An 11,950-nucleotide genomic window follows, 5' to 3' on the forward strand; every position below is an offset into this window, starting at 1 on the left:
TAAATTAGTGGACGAAATAACGTGAGAAAATAAAAACGGGTGGGAAAGGGATGCTTACTGCACCCAAGTGCATAGCTCCCCCCCCCACAAATCACTTCGATATAAGGAGACGAAGAAATGTCTTAAACTTAGAAATCGCAAAACAATAGAGCGGCTGACACCATCGCATTAACTTTAACTTTAGGTTTAAAGTGGAAGCGATTTTCCTCGTATGATTGAAAGACTGGACTATGCGGATAAGCTGACCAATGTCGTCCTGCGCTTAGAAAATGGTGTACGGCTTTTACTTTTGAGCAGAAACTGTGTTTACTCTTGCTATTTTTGAACTCCCACAGCAAAAGAGTCCCACCACCTTGAGTCTCCTGCCACCATCTTTAAAAAGGGAGACCTTTCCACTGCTACATGGTCTCCATTTTGTAGGCACATGGACAAATAGAGACGGGCTCATATCCAGAACGCGTCACTTTCCGACTCCATCTTTGTATTGGGCATAATGACGTGTGAGTCCCCCGCCCGCGCTCTCTTCGCCATCTTTGTAAAGGGAAGGGTGGTGGGTTCCGCCTCCATGTTTGGTGAGGGCAACCGGAGGAGGCGGAGTCGTGGGGTGGGGAGGGGGAGGGGAGGTTGTTGTTTAAAGGAGGTGGAGAGAGGGGGTTAAGTGTCCTGGGAAGGGTTAAAGGTGAGAGGTCAGGACTTCGACTAGTGGCCCCGAGAGGGGGTGGGGAGGCTCTGGTGGTTAACCGTGGAGAAGGATTTAAGAGGTAATCGAAGGTGATCTATTTTCCTCTAACATCTTCCTTCGAAGTCTCGTGGATTGGGTGGTGGTGGAGGGGTTAGTAATTGTTTTGCCCATTTTCGGCTTTCCCCCCCCTCTATAACCTTCCTCTGTCCAGTAGTATAATAACCTCTGTTTTCCCTTTCCTGGCTTAAATGTAGCTTTTGCATAAATGTATGTGGGGTTTTGTTTGTTTGTTTGTTTTTTTGCTTGAAGCCCTAGGGCACTTTCTCCCTAACCCTATTTCTGATTTTGCCCCATTACAAAGGGCCCCATGTTCCCTCCCAAAAGGACCCAAGGGGTTCAGGTAGGGTGCTTTCTCCTTTCTTTCCCACTAGGCTGATGGCCCCTTCTACAAGAGCCTAAAGTCTGAGCTTCTTGACCCTCCTGCCTTTCCAAAACTTTTTGGATCTGTCTTCTTTCTCTTTGTAAGTAGACTTCTAATCTTGGTGCCTTTTCTCTCACTGCCCCCACCTGAAAAGATCCAGAAGGCCTGTCTCTTGACCCTTCCAGGTGTATTGGCTGGTTTCTCCCCTCTGGCTGATTCAAAGAATCCTCGTTTCTCTTTTTCCCCTACCTCGCTCTTTCCATTCCATTCTCTTGCTATCACCTTCTATACTGCATTTTCCTATCTAAAAGTGCAGACATTTTGGTTTTGTTATTCCTTTCTGGGTTTCGAAAGAGCCACTGGGCCTAACGTTGAATAGAGTTGCAATACTAAGTTGATGCATTGGTTAGCTTAGTCAACTAAAATTGTTTAGCCTCCAGTTGGTCTGGTTGCAACTTGAAATAGTTAATTGTTTTGTAACAGAAAATGTGGGTAATGGATATTTTCTGAAAGGCATTTCACTGGAGCATTGAAACTTTGGCTGAAATCCAGTAGTAAGTTACAAGTAGAGCAAACCTGTTGACTCACCAAATCCCCACTGATTACTGTATATGGGCCTATTCTAGTTACAACTTGCTACTGGATTTCAGCCATTACTTTTTGGATTACAACTCCCAGAATCCCCTAGACAGAATGGCCAGTGCCCATGAAGTTCTAATCCATAAATCTGCAAATTTTTCCAAGTCACTATAAACCAGCAACACATTTATTTTAAGTATGATTCAATGCCTCTGTAAAGCCAATATGTTAAATTGGCTAAGACTTGTAACAAATGACTAGAGAGTCTTTAATTCTGTAATAGGGCCAAGCGTTAATGCCCTTCTGTTCTTGTTTGCTTGCAGGATGACAGACATGGCTGACAACCATAAAGAGAGTTGGGCAACCCTGGTTGCTGCAGCAGAACTTTACCGGCGTCAAACGGGCAACGAGATCGTGCTGCTCACTGCCTTCAGAGCCCCACCGCCAAGCAACTTCAGCTATGCACAGCATGGAAGTGGGGCTTTGGCTGATGCCGTTCAACGCTACCTCGAAGATATTGCAGTGGTTCACAAGACCACTGCCTTCACCTATACGGCCCTTCCTCTTTCTGCTGCTCGCCCACCTCCCACCCATGGATCCTATTCCCGGAGCTTGCCCCCTACTTATGCTGCAGATGAGCCGGCCCCACACAGGACACCTACCCCCCAGGGGCCCTTGCCACAGCCTTCGGAAACCCAAGAACCTGATGATGAAGATGATGAAGGAGACCGAAATACATTAACTGAACTGGAGCAACCGAGTGGGAGAGAGCATCCCAGCGATACCATGGGTAAGCCTTTGTGCACTCAATGTCATCTTAGTTGTTTTTTGGCATGTTCATATGTTTAAATCCTACCTTTCCATCAAATAGCTGGAAGTGGCTTGCCACCCAATTCTTAGAATGGTACACTCGGGGGAATGTGAAAACAAACACAATATTTAAGGAAAACAAATCACGTAGCCAAAAATAAATTCCTTAGGCATCTTGAAGGCTTTCTTGAAAAGCCATATTTCTTGAAAAGCACACTGAAAGTCCGGCAGTGAGAGAGACCTTTGAAAGTACATATGTTTTTATTGAAAAGTTATTTAATTGTAGGACTTGGGTGTAATGAGATTTATTACTAGTACAGAGGGTTAAGAAGAAACCAGACTTTATGTTTAAGAGTGAAGAGATGCCTTCGGAAATATTTTGCAACTATTGTGTTGGTCAACGCCCTTCTGTAGCCAAGATTTTAGCAAAACCTGTAGCTGCTGGAGAAGGTTTTTTTAAAGCGTATATTGAACATTACATTATTTCAGTTTGTATGTTTGTATGTTGTATTTTACTTTTTGGTACTGTTTTAACACACTCATATAAAAAGCTTGTGTAGATGTGGTCTTCTGGTGAAGATGTCTGCAGAGTTCAGGTTCCATCACCAAAAAGATCTATTACAACTACCACTACCCCATCGAACCTCACATAGCAGAAGAGAGACAGATTATCATCTCATCCTTTCTCTAGATCACTAAATAAATTCATATAGGAGTAACACTTGAAATCCTAAAAAAAAAAAAAAAAAAAGCCCACCCTTACTGTGTTGACTAAATCTGTATATTGATAGGGGGTGCATTCTCAAGTGCTTCCCAGTATTTCATGTAGGTTTTCTCAGGAATACTTACAACCCTATTTAAAAAGTGCAGTATCCCCCTCATTTTGCAGATGGAGAGTGAGGCAGAGGTTACCCATTGAGTGTGTGACTGAGTGAGGAGACACAAACTGGTGCCTTAGAGACAGATGCCTTTTGCTACTTATGTCAGTTCGGTGTTTGATAATATAATTTTAGAACTGCAGAGCTGGAAGGGACCCTATGGCTCATTAAGTCCATTCCCTGTCAAGGAGGCACAGTGGAGAATCAAACTCCCAACCTCTGGCTCCACAGCCAGAGACCTAAACCCCTGAGCTATCTCCAGCACATCTTATCTTCTCAGTCTGAGGCCCTTCCTACTGAACTCTCCCTGTGTTGTCCATTTGTTGAATGAACATGATACCCCTGAGTGAGACCTAAGCACAGCTGGGGGCAGCAGAGGTATTTTTAGCTACCAGGGTTAAGGAATCCAACCTCATGCTATGTGAGACTGTTGGCCCGTGTGGGGACCTCCTATATGGTGACTGACAAAGCAAATGGGCCAAGTCTGTTGGCATCAGTTTTGAGCCTTAAAAGTTCGTCCTGGTGTCCATAAGCTGCTATCTCCTAGGCATCACTGCAAGTTTTTATCTTTCTCAGTTGCCCTGGGCGCTCCTAGGCCACCTTTCCCTAACCATACATCTTCCGGATGCATGAGACCACCATGCCTTCACCTATGGCCAGCTAGGGTTGCTTCTGACTTATGGCAGTCTTAAGAATTAAGGGTCTCCAAAAAGTCCTATAATTAATGTGTTTGTTGCAAACTCAAAGCTGTAGCTCTGGAATCAATCTATCTTCTGTTTGGCTTTCCTCTTCTACTTTGGTCTCCCAGCGTTTACCTTTTTTTTAATTGGTCCCAAATCCTCCTAGAACAAGTTTTAAAAGTAGTAAGTAAACGTTAGCCATACACATTATGTTACTTTTGAAAAATTACATCATTATGTTATTATTCTCCCAAAGTAGCACATTGCAGCAACATCATTACTTTTAACACGTTGCTTTTTAATTCTCCCTGATCCTGATAATCCAATCTTCATTTATAGATCATGTCTGAAGTCATTGAACCATCATTTCTTCCTTTATATTTACATGCCACCCTTCTGCAATGCACTGAAAGTGTCCCTTAGCACCTTAAATAAATGGAATGGGTTCAGGGTACTAGCCAATCTGCCTTGGGGTTATCCAAGCTTTTCAGTCCTCTTAGTCAATCCATTTAAGCAAATGAAGTTTTCATTCACTAAGTGACCCTTTTGATCCTTAAGCTCAATTACAGTATTAGCACAGAAACAAAAACCAAATCCTAACTGTCAAAAAAAAGCCCAGTAGCCTTTTGCTAAACATTCTTTGAGTCGAGTGACATTCTACCCCATGGCCAGCCACATCCTCTACGAGGACCTTCTGTTTTGTTCTCCCTTCGAACTTCCCCCAACAGTCAGCCAACATTTCACAGCCACTAAGCCTGCTCAGTTTGTATTGGGCCGTTTTGTGAAGTGGCCTTGACTCTTCCTTCCAGGGCAATGGAAAATACCTTTTATGAGAAACTTAGCCCCTCTACAGATGGATATCTGTATCCAGTTTAGGGTAAAATTGCTCACAACATCCCAGTTAATCCCATATTCAAAAATTAGCATGCTGATCTTGTAAATTAAAGATCAGCAACTGCATCTTGATGCCCCAAGAGTTATAACCTGCCCTGTAGCTTTCATCATCATAGAAATGAAAGGATCAAGAAGTACCGTAAGCACCATGAAGATGTTGTTGCCCGGCTATTGTAAAGGGGCTATCGTTCTTCTCGCAGTTCCGAGAATAGTTGCTGACCAGTGGCAAAGGCCACTTCAGATCAATTTTTTAAATGGAAAAAATACAGTTTCTGTGTAAATTTCCTTCTGTGCACCATAAGCAAAAGAGGCTTTGAGCTGTGTTGGAACACCCATATTTAATTTGAATCTTGATGTGGAAGTTGTAAGAGAAGGGTATTCAGAAAATGAACACAAACAACTTGACTGCCTTGAATGATGATTTGTAGCTCCCCAGTGCTTTAAGAACAAATTTCTACTCATTCCTCTTGGTAACTGCTGAATCCAAAATCTGTAGAAACACTTAATTTTAATTACTTGGGTGGAGATTTCAAATCCACTTGTGAGGCTAACAGGTAAGGACACCTTTCCACAGAAGGTGAGGAAGGGGGTTAATTTTATACAGCATCTTATAAAAATTGTTCTTTAGTCAAAATACAGCTGCATTAAAATCGGGTGGAAAACCTTTGGCTTTCCCCACAGACTTCAGCCTCCCATTAGGGTGCGAGTCCCGATGGCCTCCTCTCCTGGGGGCCCAGGGGCTGAGGAGTCCCCCCAGCAAAAAAAATCCATAGGTTCCAGCCTGGTTTGGTCACTCATGGCAGCTTTTAATGAAAGGCACAGAGTCAGTCCCAACTGCCCCTTCCCTCATGTTCCCATTTCTGGCCCTGGGCGTAGCGAGTCTGGCTAGGGCCCTAGTTGTCTTCACTGACATACAGTGGGCCCTCAACTTAGGGATTTAATTTGTACTGTAATGGTGGCCACAGCTCGAAAAGTCTGTTGGTCGAGTGTCCATTTCCCATAGGAATGCACTGAAAACCCATTAATCCGTAACCGGCCCAAAGAAAAAATACCCCCACACACGAAAAAAGGAAATAAATGCAAAAAGCAGCACCTTACTGGTCCAAAGGGGTCCCTCACCACTGCCAAAGTTCTCTGAGGGCTTCCCTGCCGCTGCCAGAGGCCTCACAGGGGTCTGGGGCTGCCGCCATCACCACTGCCGAAGCCCTCCGAGGGCTTCTCCGTCGCCACGGGAGGCATCTCGGAGGTTCCCCCTGCCACCGATCGTTCCTCTGAAGCATGATCGGGGGTGGGGTGGGGCTCCAAGATGCCTCCCATGGCAGCAGAGAAGCCCTGGATGGCATCTGGAAGCATGATCGGACCAGAAAGGGGAGGCGGGGAAAGCGCCAAATTTGAATTGATTCTCTGGTCGATTCTCTGACCGCAAGTTGAAGTGAAATTTTGCGGCCGGAGAAGTCTGTAAGTCAAAAATTCCGCAGGTGGAGCGGTCTGTAAGTCGAGGGTCCACTGTACAAAAGTCCAGGTCCAGAGAAGCAGGTGGGAAGTGTGGGTCACAGTCCAGGGCACACCCCTTTTAAAGGGAGAGCAGGTAAACGAGGGCCAGGCTCTGCGGCAAGGATGCCAAGGCTGGGGTGATGCGGGGCCAGCTGGGGGCTGCAGGGCCGGAGCTTCAAGCCCCCTGACCTCTTTCACAGCCAAACAGGCTGGTTGGGAGGAGGTGACCCCCCCCTTGTCTCCTGTCCCTGTTTGCACTTCTGTGGAGATGCAGAAGATGGGGGGGGGGGGGTTTTCCCAGTGCTCGGCTGCCTCCTCCCATGTTTCCCCTTCCTCCGATGTGGTTGATGATGACCGAGCCCTTCAACTCCCACCCTCTCTTATTTATTTATTATTTATTTATTTATTGGACTTATATACCGCCCCATAGTGCTACAAGCACTCTCCGGGCGGTTTACAATTTTAATTATAAAGGCTACACATTGCCCCCCCAGCATGCTGGGTACTCATTTTACCGACCTCGGAAGGATGGAAGGCTGAGTCAACCTTGAGCCGGCTACCTGGGATTTGAACCCCAGGTCGTGAGCACAGTTTTAGCTGCAGTACAGCGTTTTAACCACTGCGCCACGAGGCTCTTCAATGCCAACCTCTCTTTCTCTTCAACAGTTAAGGGGCAGCTGCAGCCGGGTGCCAAAAAAAGCAAGGCTGTGGCCTGTGGGATTTCATGCAGGTCAATTTTTGGTCCTTCTATGTGTATTTTAAACAAACGAACACCCTCCACTTCCAGGTCTGTTTGTGATGGATGAGGATTCACCGACCCAGGACTACGAGCCCTTCTTTGATTCGGATCTAGAGAGCACCGATGGTGAGTGGCAGCAGGGGGGATCAAATGGAATAACAAGGAGGAACCAAAAAACAGCTGGAAACGTCCAACTATAACAAGAGAACAGCTGCACCAATATTTTGTAGTTCCGGATGCATTGTGAGAATCTCTCATTATCAAATAAAAGGTTTTGATTTCATCCAAAGCTTCTGAATTATTACCTGCATAATAAGGAAATGCGTAGTTTGCAGAAACGTCCAGTACAGAAGCTTGAATACTGTGTGGGAAAAACATTGCTTAACAAAAGTCTGCTTAACAGTATGGTGGCCTTACAGCCTTTGCAAGTTTAATTTCTTTCCATATGTTGCATTATTAAACTACTCATTCACCAGAGTACTCTGAGGTATAATGTAGCAAAAATGTAGATTACAAGAGCAAAATAATGAATCAGTAAAATATAATAAAATATAATAAGATAAAATAATAAGATAAAACCAACAGCAATACATGAAAACATCACAGGCTATTAAACCAAATTAAAACCCAACAAGCAGTATGACGATAGCTCAAAAACGGCATTAAAACATCACCTTTTGTCCTAACCTATCTTCTTTTTTGCCATTGTGGCTACAAAAATTGAATGCATGCTTTTTCTAGTATTGACGTGCTATAGATTAGGGTGAGTAGAAGTTAAATTGTAAACCATTATTGATCTTTGGGAGGAAATTATATTTTCTGGGTACTTGGGGTCTCACTGGGTGGTGACAGTGGCAATAGGTTAAATCAGTGGTTCCCAACCTTGTGTAATCCAAGGGTTCTTGGACTGCAGCTCCCGGAAACTCTGGCCAGCACAGCTAGTAGGGAAGGCTTCTGGGAGATGCAGTCCAAAAACCACCTGGGTTACCCAAGGTTGGAAACGACTGGGTTACAGTAGTAGAATCTAGTAAGGGGCTTCCCATGTTCTTAAGCAAGAGGATATACTCGGGAACCTTAAGACAAGTTATAGTATGAATTGTAGGACATGTTGTAGCACTCTGGGTCTTGGTGGACTGTAACTCTACTACCCTTTGCGAGCATAGCCGGTGGTGAGAGATTGTGGCAGTTGTAGTCCAACAGTATCGTTGCACACAAGCTACCCACCTGTGCTTTAGTTTTTAAAGATCTTGACTAGAGATGGGGGGTATTTGTATGCTAATATCCCTACGCAGCTGGATTTGACAAGGGTCCCCCCCCCGTGACCATCCACCCATTCGTCCTGCTGTGGTGCCGGTCCGGCTCCTCTTCCTCAGATGGCCACTCCAAGCAGGGGGAGGGAAGACTGAGTCTCCCTGCATGGCTGCCGAGTGGCCAGCCGAGCAAGAAGAGAGCAGTGCTCCAGGCACGATTGCAAGGAGGAGCGGGACCGGCGCCACAGCAGGACACGTGAGTGGACGGTCTGGTCCCCAGGGGCTGGACTCTCGTTAAGTCCAGCTGCACAGCGATATTTGTATTCGTCTATGAATACCCCCATCTCTAATCTTGACCACCCACACTTGGTGGATTAACTGCAGGTAGACCACTGGTTCTTAACCTTGGGTTACTCAGGAGTTTTGGACTGCAACTCCCAGAAGCCTTCACCACCAGCTGTCCTGACTGGGGTTTCTGGGAGTTGCAGTTCAAAAGCATCCGAGTAACAAAGGTTAAGAACCACTGAGGTAGACGACAGGGATTCTAATCAAAGGAAGCACAGTTTGCGGAATCCACCCCCCATCCCTACTGTCGACTGGGACTGTCATTCTTCCTGTTGGTGGGTATTACTTTCTGTGGTTCCCCTAATCCACCCATTCCTTTTTCCTCAGATGGGAGTCTGAGCGAGGAAGCTCCTGGGCAGACTGCCCCGCCACCACTTAGCCATCAGTATGCCAAATCTCTGCCCGTTTCGGTGCCCATCTGGGGCTTTAAGGAGCAACGGCAAGATATGCGATCCTCTGATGAAGAGAACAGTAAGGTAAGGAGGAGCTCTGTGTGCGTGCCTGTCTTCGTAGCAGAAGGCTAGGAAACTCTGAATAGTCCAGACAAGCACTGGGGATCCTGTTGGAAGGAGAGTTGTGTAGGCAAGTGAAGGGAGACCCTTTTTTTTTTTTGTATAATCCCTGCCACTGAAGCTCTGCTTATGATAATCAGAATGCTATGAAGCTCAGAATGGTTCAAAGCAGAAGTGGGAATCCTGCAAGCCATCTTGTGGCCCCAGGATTGCTGCTGTGGTTCTCAAAGCTTAACCTCCCTCAGGCCTTCTCCTGCACTTCTACCCCTTGAAGCTGCTAGGGCACTGGTTGCCCACCTTGGGATCCCAGGTGTCCTCGGACTACAACTCCCAGAAACCCTGGCCAGCACAGCTAAATGGTAATGGCTTCTGGGAGTTTTAGTCCCAAGAGTATCTGGGGATCCAAGGTTGGGAACCACTGCTCTACGGAAAGTGATTTTTTGCATAAAAGCAAGCAACAAAGCCCTCAAAGAGGTTTTATAAAAAGGAAATGGACTTCAGGCATTTTGGCTTCAGGGGAGGGGCTTGTGTGTCCACAGTATGCCATTGGGTTTCTCTTCCATTCCTTAATTTCCTAAATTGAGCTATATTGCTTCTTTCTGTTTATTGCCTTTATTTTTGTCCTTTTATTAATTTTTTTGGGCTTAGTTTTTTCCAGGCTCTCATTCTTATTTATTTCTCTTGCCATGTTCAGCATTTTGTATTCAATGAATTATTTAATTCATTGTATTATTTATTTATTATTTAATTCATTGTACTTATGAAATGAAATGTAAACTCTGCTCTGAGGTGGGGGGAAAACCTCATCTTTATGTCTGTGAAGTATAGCCTTGAGTTTTCAGTGCCTGGTACCAAACCAGAAATGGGTAAGATTTAATGAAACTCTGGAGAATGACTTGATGTATATATCATACAAAATTCAGCTTTCTTCATGTGTGTGTTTGTTTGTTTTAATTGGTGAGCGTAAACTGCTCTGTAAAGAATGATTCCCAAGATCAGCAGAAGGTGATGAGAGAAATTTTGTAGGCCCGGATGGCTCTTAGGTTAGGAAATGTTCACAACCAGCAAACTCTAGAGAGTTTGAGGGGGGTTAGAGATGGGCATGAAGTAGTTTGCCCCAGTTAGTAAAGGAGGCAGCAAAGGGTGCTGCAGCTTTCCTCCTCCCCCCACTTCTCTGGCTCAACCAACCACTCACCAGGCCCAGCGGGCTTGCTTTTTCCACCTCCTCAGTTAATCTCCCAGTCACGAGCAAGAGCACAGACTTCTCTGCCCTGCCCTTTTGTCTGAGTGGGAGATCAGCCAAGAGGGCAGGGCAGAGAAGCCCGAGCTGTTGCCAGGACGGGAAGATCAGTGGAGGAGGTACTACTGGAAGCTAACATGCTGGGCCTGGTGAGTGGCCAATTGAGCCAGAGGGGGGCAGGGGAGGGGAGTAGCCGTACCTGTGCTGCCACCTTTACAAACTGGGACGAACCAGCTCGTGCCCATCACTAAGGGAGGGGGCCATCATGGAAAGAGGGACGAAGTTTTTCACATTCTCATATTTGCTGCTTTTTAACAGCATTCATCCCCTGACCTTGAGAAGATTGCCGCCAGCATGCGGGCCCTGGTGCTGCGAGTGTCCGATGGCACAGAGATGTTTGGGGACCTGCCTCGGCCTCGCCTCAACACGAGTGACTTTCAGAAGCTGCAACGGAAATACTAAAGGATGTGGCAGCCCCGGTGCCTCCCCTCCTCCAGTGGGTGCCCTTCTCCCTCACTGCCCCCCCACCCCCCAAAATCGGTGGACAGGGTTGGAAGCTCCCCTTAAGCCATACCATTCAGACCTGTTCGCTTTCCTCCAGCTTCAAGCTCCCATAAGCTTTAAATTGAAATGATCACCTCAGTCTCACACTACATTTGGGTTGGAGGGGCCACCTCTCTCCCGTTTTCTCCAGCCCAAACAGCCCTGTTCCACTTTCTTCTTTGTCTTGGGTGAGCAGGAGGTACCGCAGCCCTTTTGCCAGGGGTATCTGTCCCACCCAAGAGAGAAAGACACTACAAAGGCGTACTGACAAATGAACCCCTTTTGTTCCACCCACCCCCCATACCTTAGCCTTGGGCTGCTGAAAGTTCTCTTTAGTCGGAAATGTTCTTTCATCTAAACCCTAACCCCTGCCCCCAAATAAGTGTCTTAAAAGATCCTTTTGCACATAAGCTGGGTTTGTCTACACTTCAGTTTAAGCGAAGTGCCCCTTTGTGGAGAGTTGGGGGATAATGGGACACGTTGTCATCTTGTCCTTCTCATTTTTCGCTCCCATTCCATGCCCCACCCCAGGCACACGTCTCTCCCAGTGCCCAGTGGTGGCATTTCAGGGTCCTTTCTTTCCTACTGAGGAGGGTGGTTCCAACACGGGGCTGCTCTTAGGCACACACAACCTCAACAGGGCCTCTGGGAGTCACATACCACCTTCTACTTACACCCCACTCCCACCCCCCCCACCCCCAGACTCCACTGCCCCAGCATACTTTTGTATCAGATTTTCAAGGGCCTTTTCTCGCCCTGGCCCTCTATTTTTGTCCAAAGATTAATTGGTGAACTGGAAGGGAGAGGATGTATTTTTTTTCTCCTTCCTGCCAACCTACAAGCCAATAATAAAAGCAATGTTGTCTTTTACCAATCTTTTTTG

The 11,950-nt window shown here is 46.2% G+C and overlaps 1 protein-coding gene across 3 annotated transcripts; it reads left to right on the forward strand.

Moving 5' to 3' along the window:
• The first annotated feature begins 589 nt into the window (after window positions 1–589).
• AKT1S1 (AKT1 substrate 1) lies at window positions 590–11,937 on the forward strand. Of its 3 annotated transcripts, none has more exons than XM_020792875.3 (5): window positions 590–761; window positions 2,006–2,472; window positions 7,226–7,303; window positions 9,100–9,248; window positions 10,843–11,937. In XM_020792875.3, the coding sequence occupies exons 2-5, from the start codon at window positions 2,007–2,009 to the stop codon at window positions 10,984–10,986; spliced, it is 837 nt and encodes a 278-aa protein (XP_020648534.1). In that variant the 5' UTR covers window positions 590–761; window position 2,006; the 3' UTR covers window positions 10,987–11,937. The 3 variants fall into 3 exon arrangements, with proteins under 3 accessions (XP_020648534.1, XP_020648535.1, XP_020648537.1); XM_020792876.3 differs by having other exon boundaries at window positions 597–771; XM_020792878.3 differs by having other exon boundaries at window positions 702–1,203.
• Window positions 11,938–11,950: the final 13 nt, after the last annotated feature.

This window comes from Pogona vitticeps, chromosome 6, assembly GCF_051106095.1.
Source record: "Pogona vitticeps strain Pit_001003342236 chromosome 6, PviZW2.1, whole genome shotgun sequence".
NCBI lineage: Eukaryota > Metazoa > Chordata > Lepidosauria > Squamata > Agamidae > Pogona > Pogona vitticeps.

Bases quoted from the DNA above. Each gene is read 5' to 3' on its own strand.
- AKT1S1 (XM_020792875.3), top strand. From the start codon at position 2,007: ATGACAGACATGGCTGACAACCATAAAGAGAGTTGGGCAACCCTGGTT. The intron at 2,473-7,225 runs GTAAGCCTTTGT...CTCCACTTCCAG, and splicing joins GCATCCCAGCGATACCATGG to GTCTGTTTGTGATGGATGAG. The intron at 9,249-10,842 runs GTAAGGAGGAGC...GCTTTTTAACAG, and splicing joins CTGATGAAGAGAACAGTAAG to CATTCATCCCCTGACCTTGA.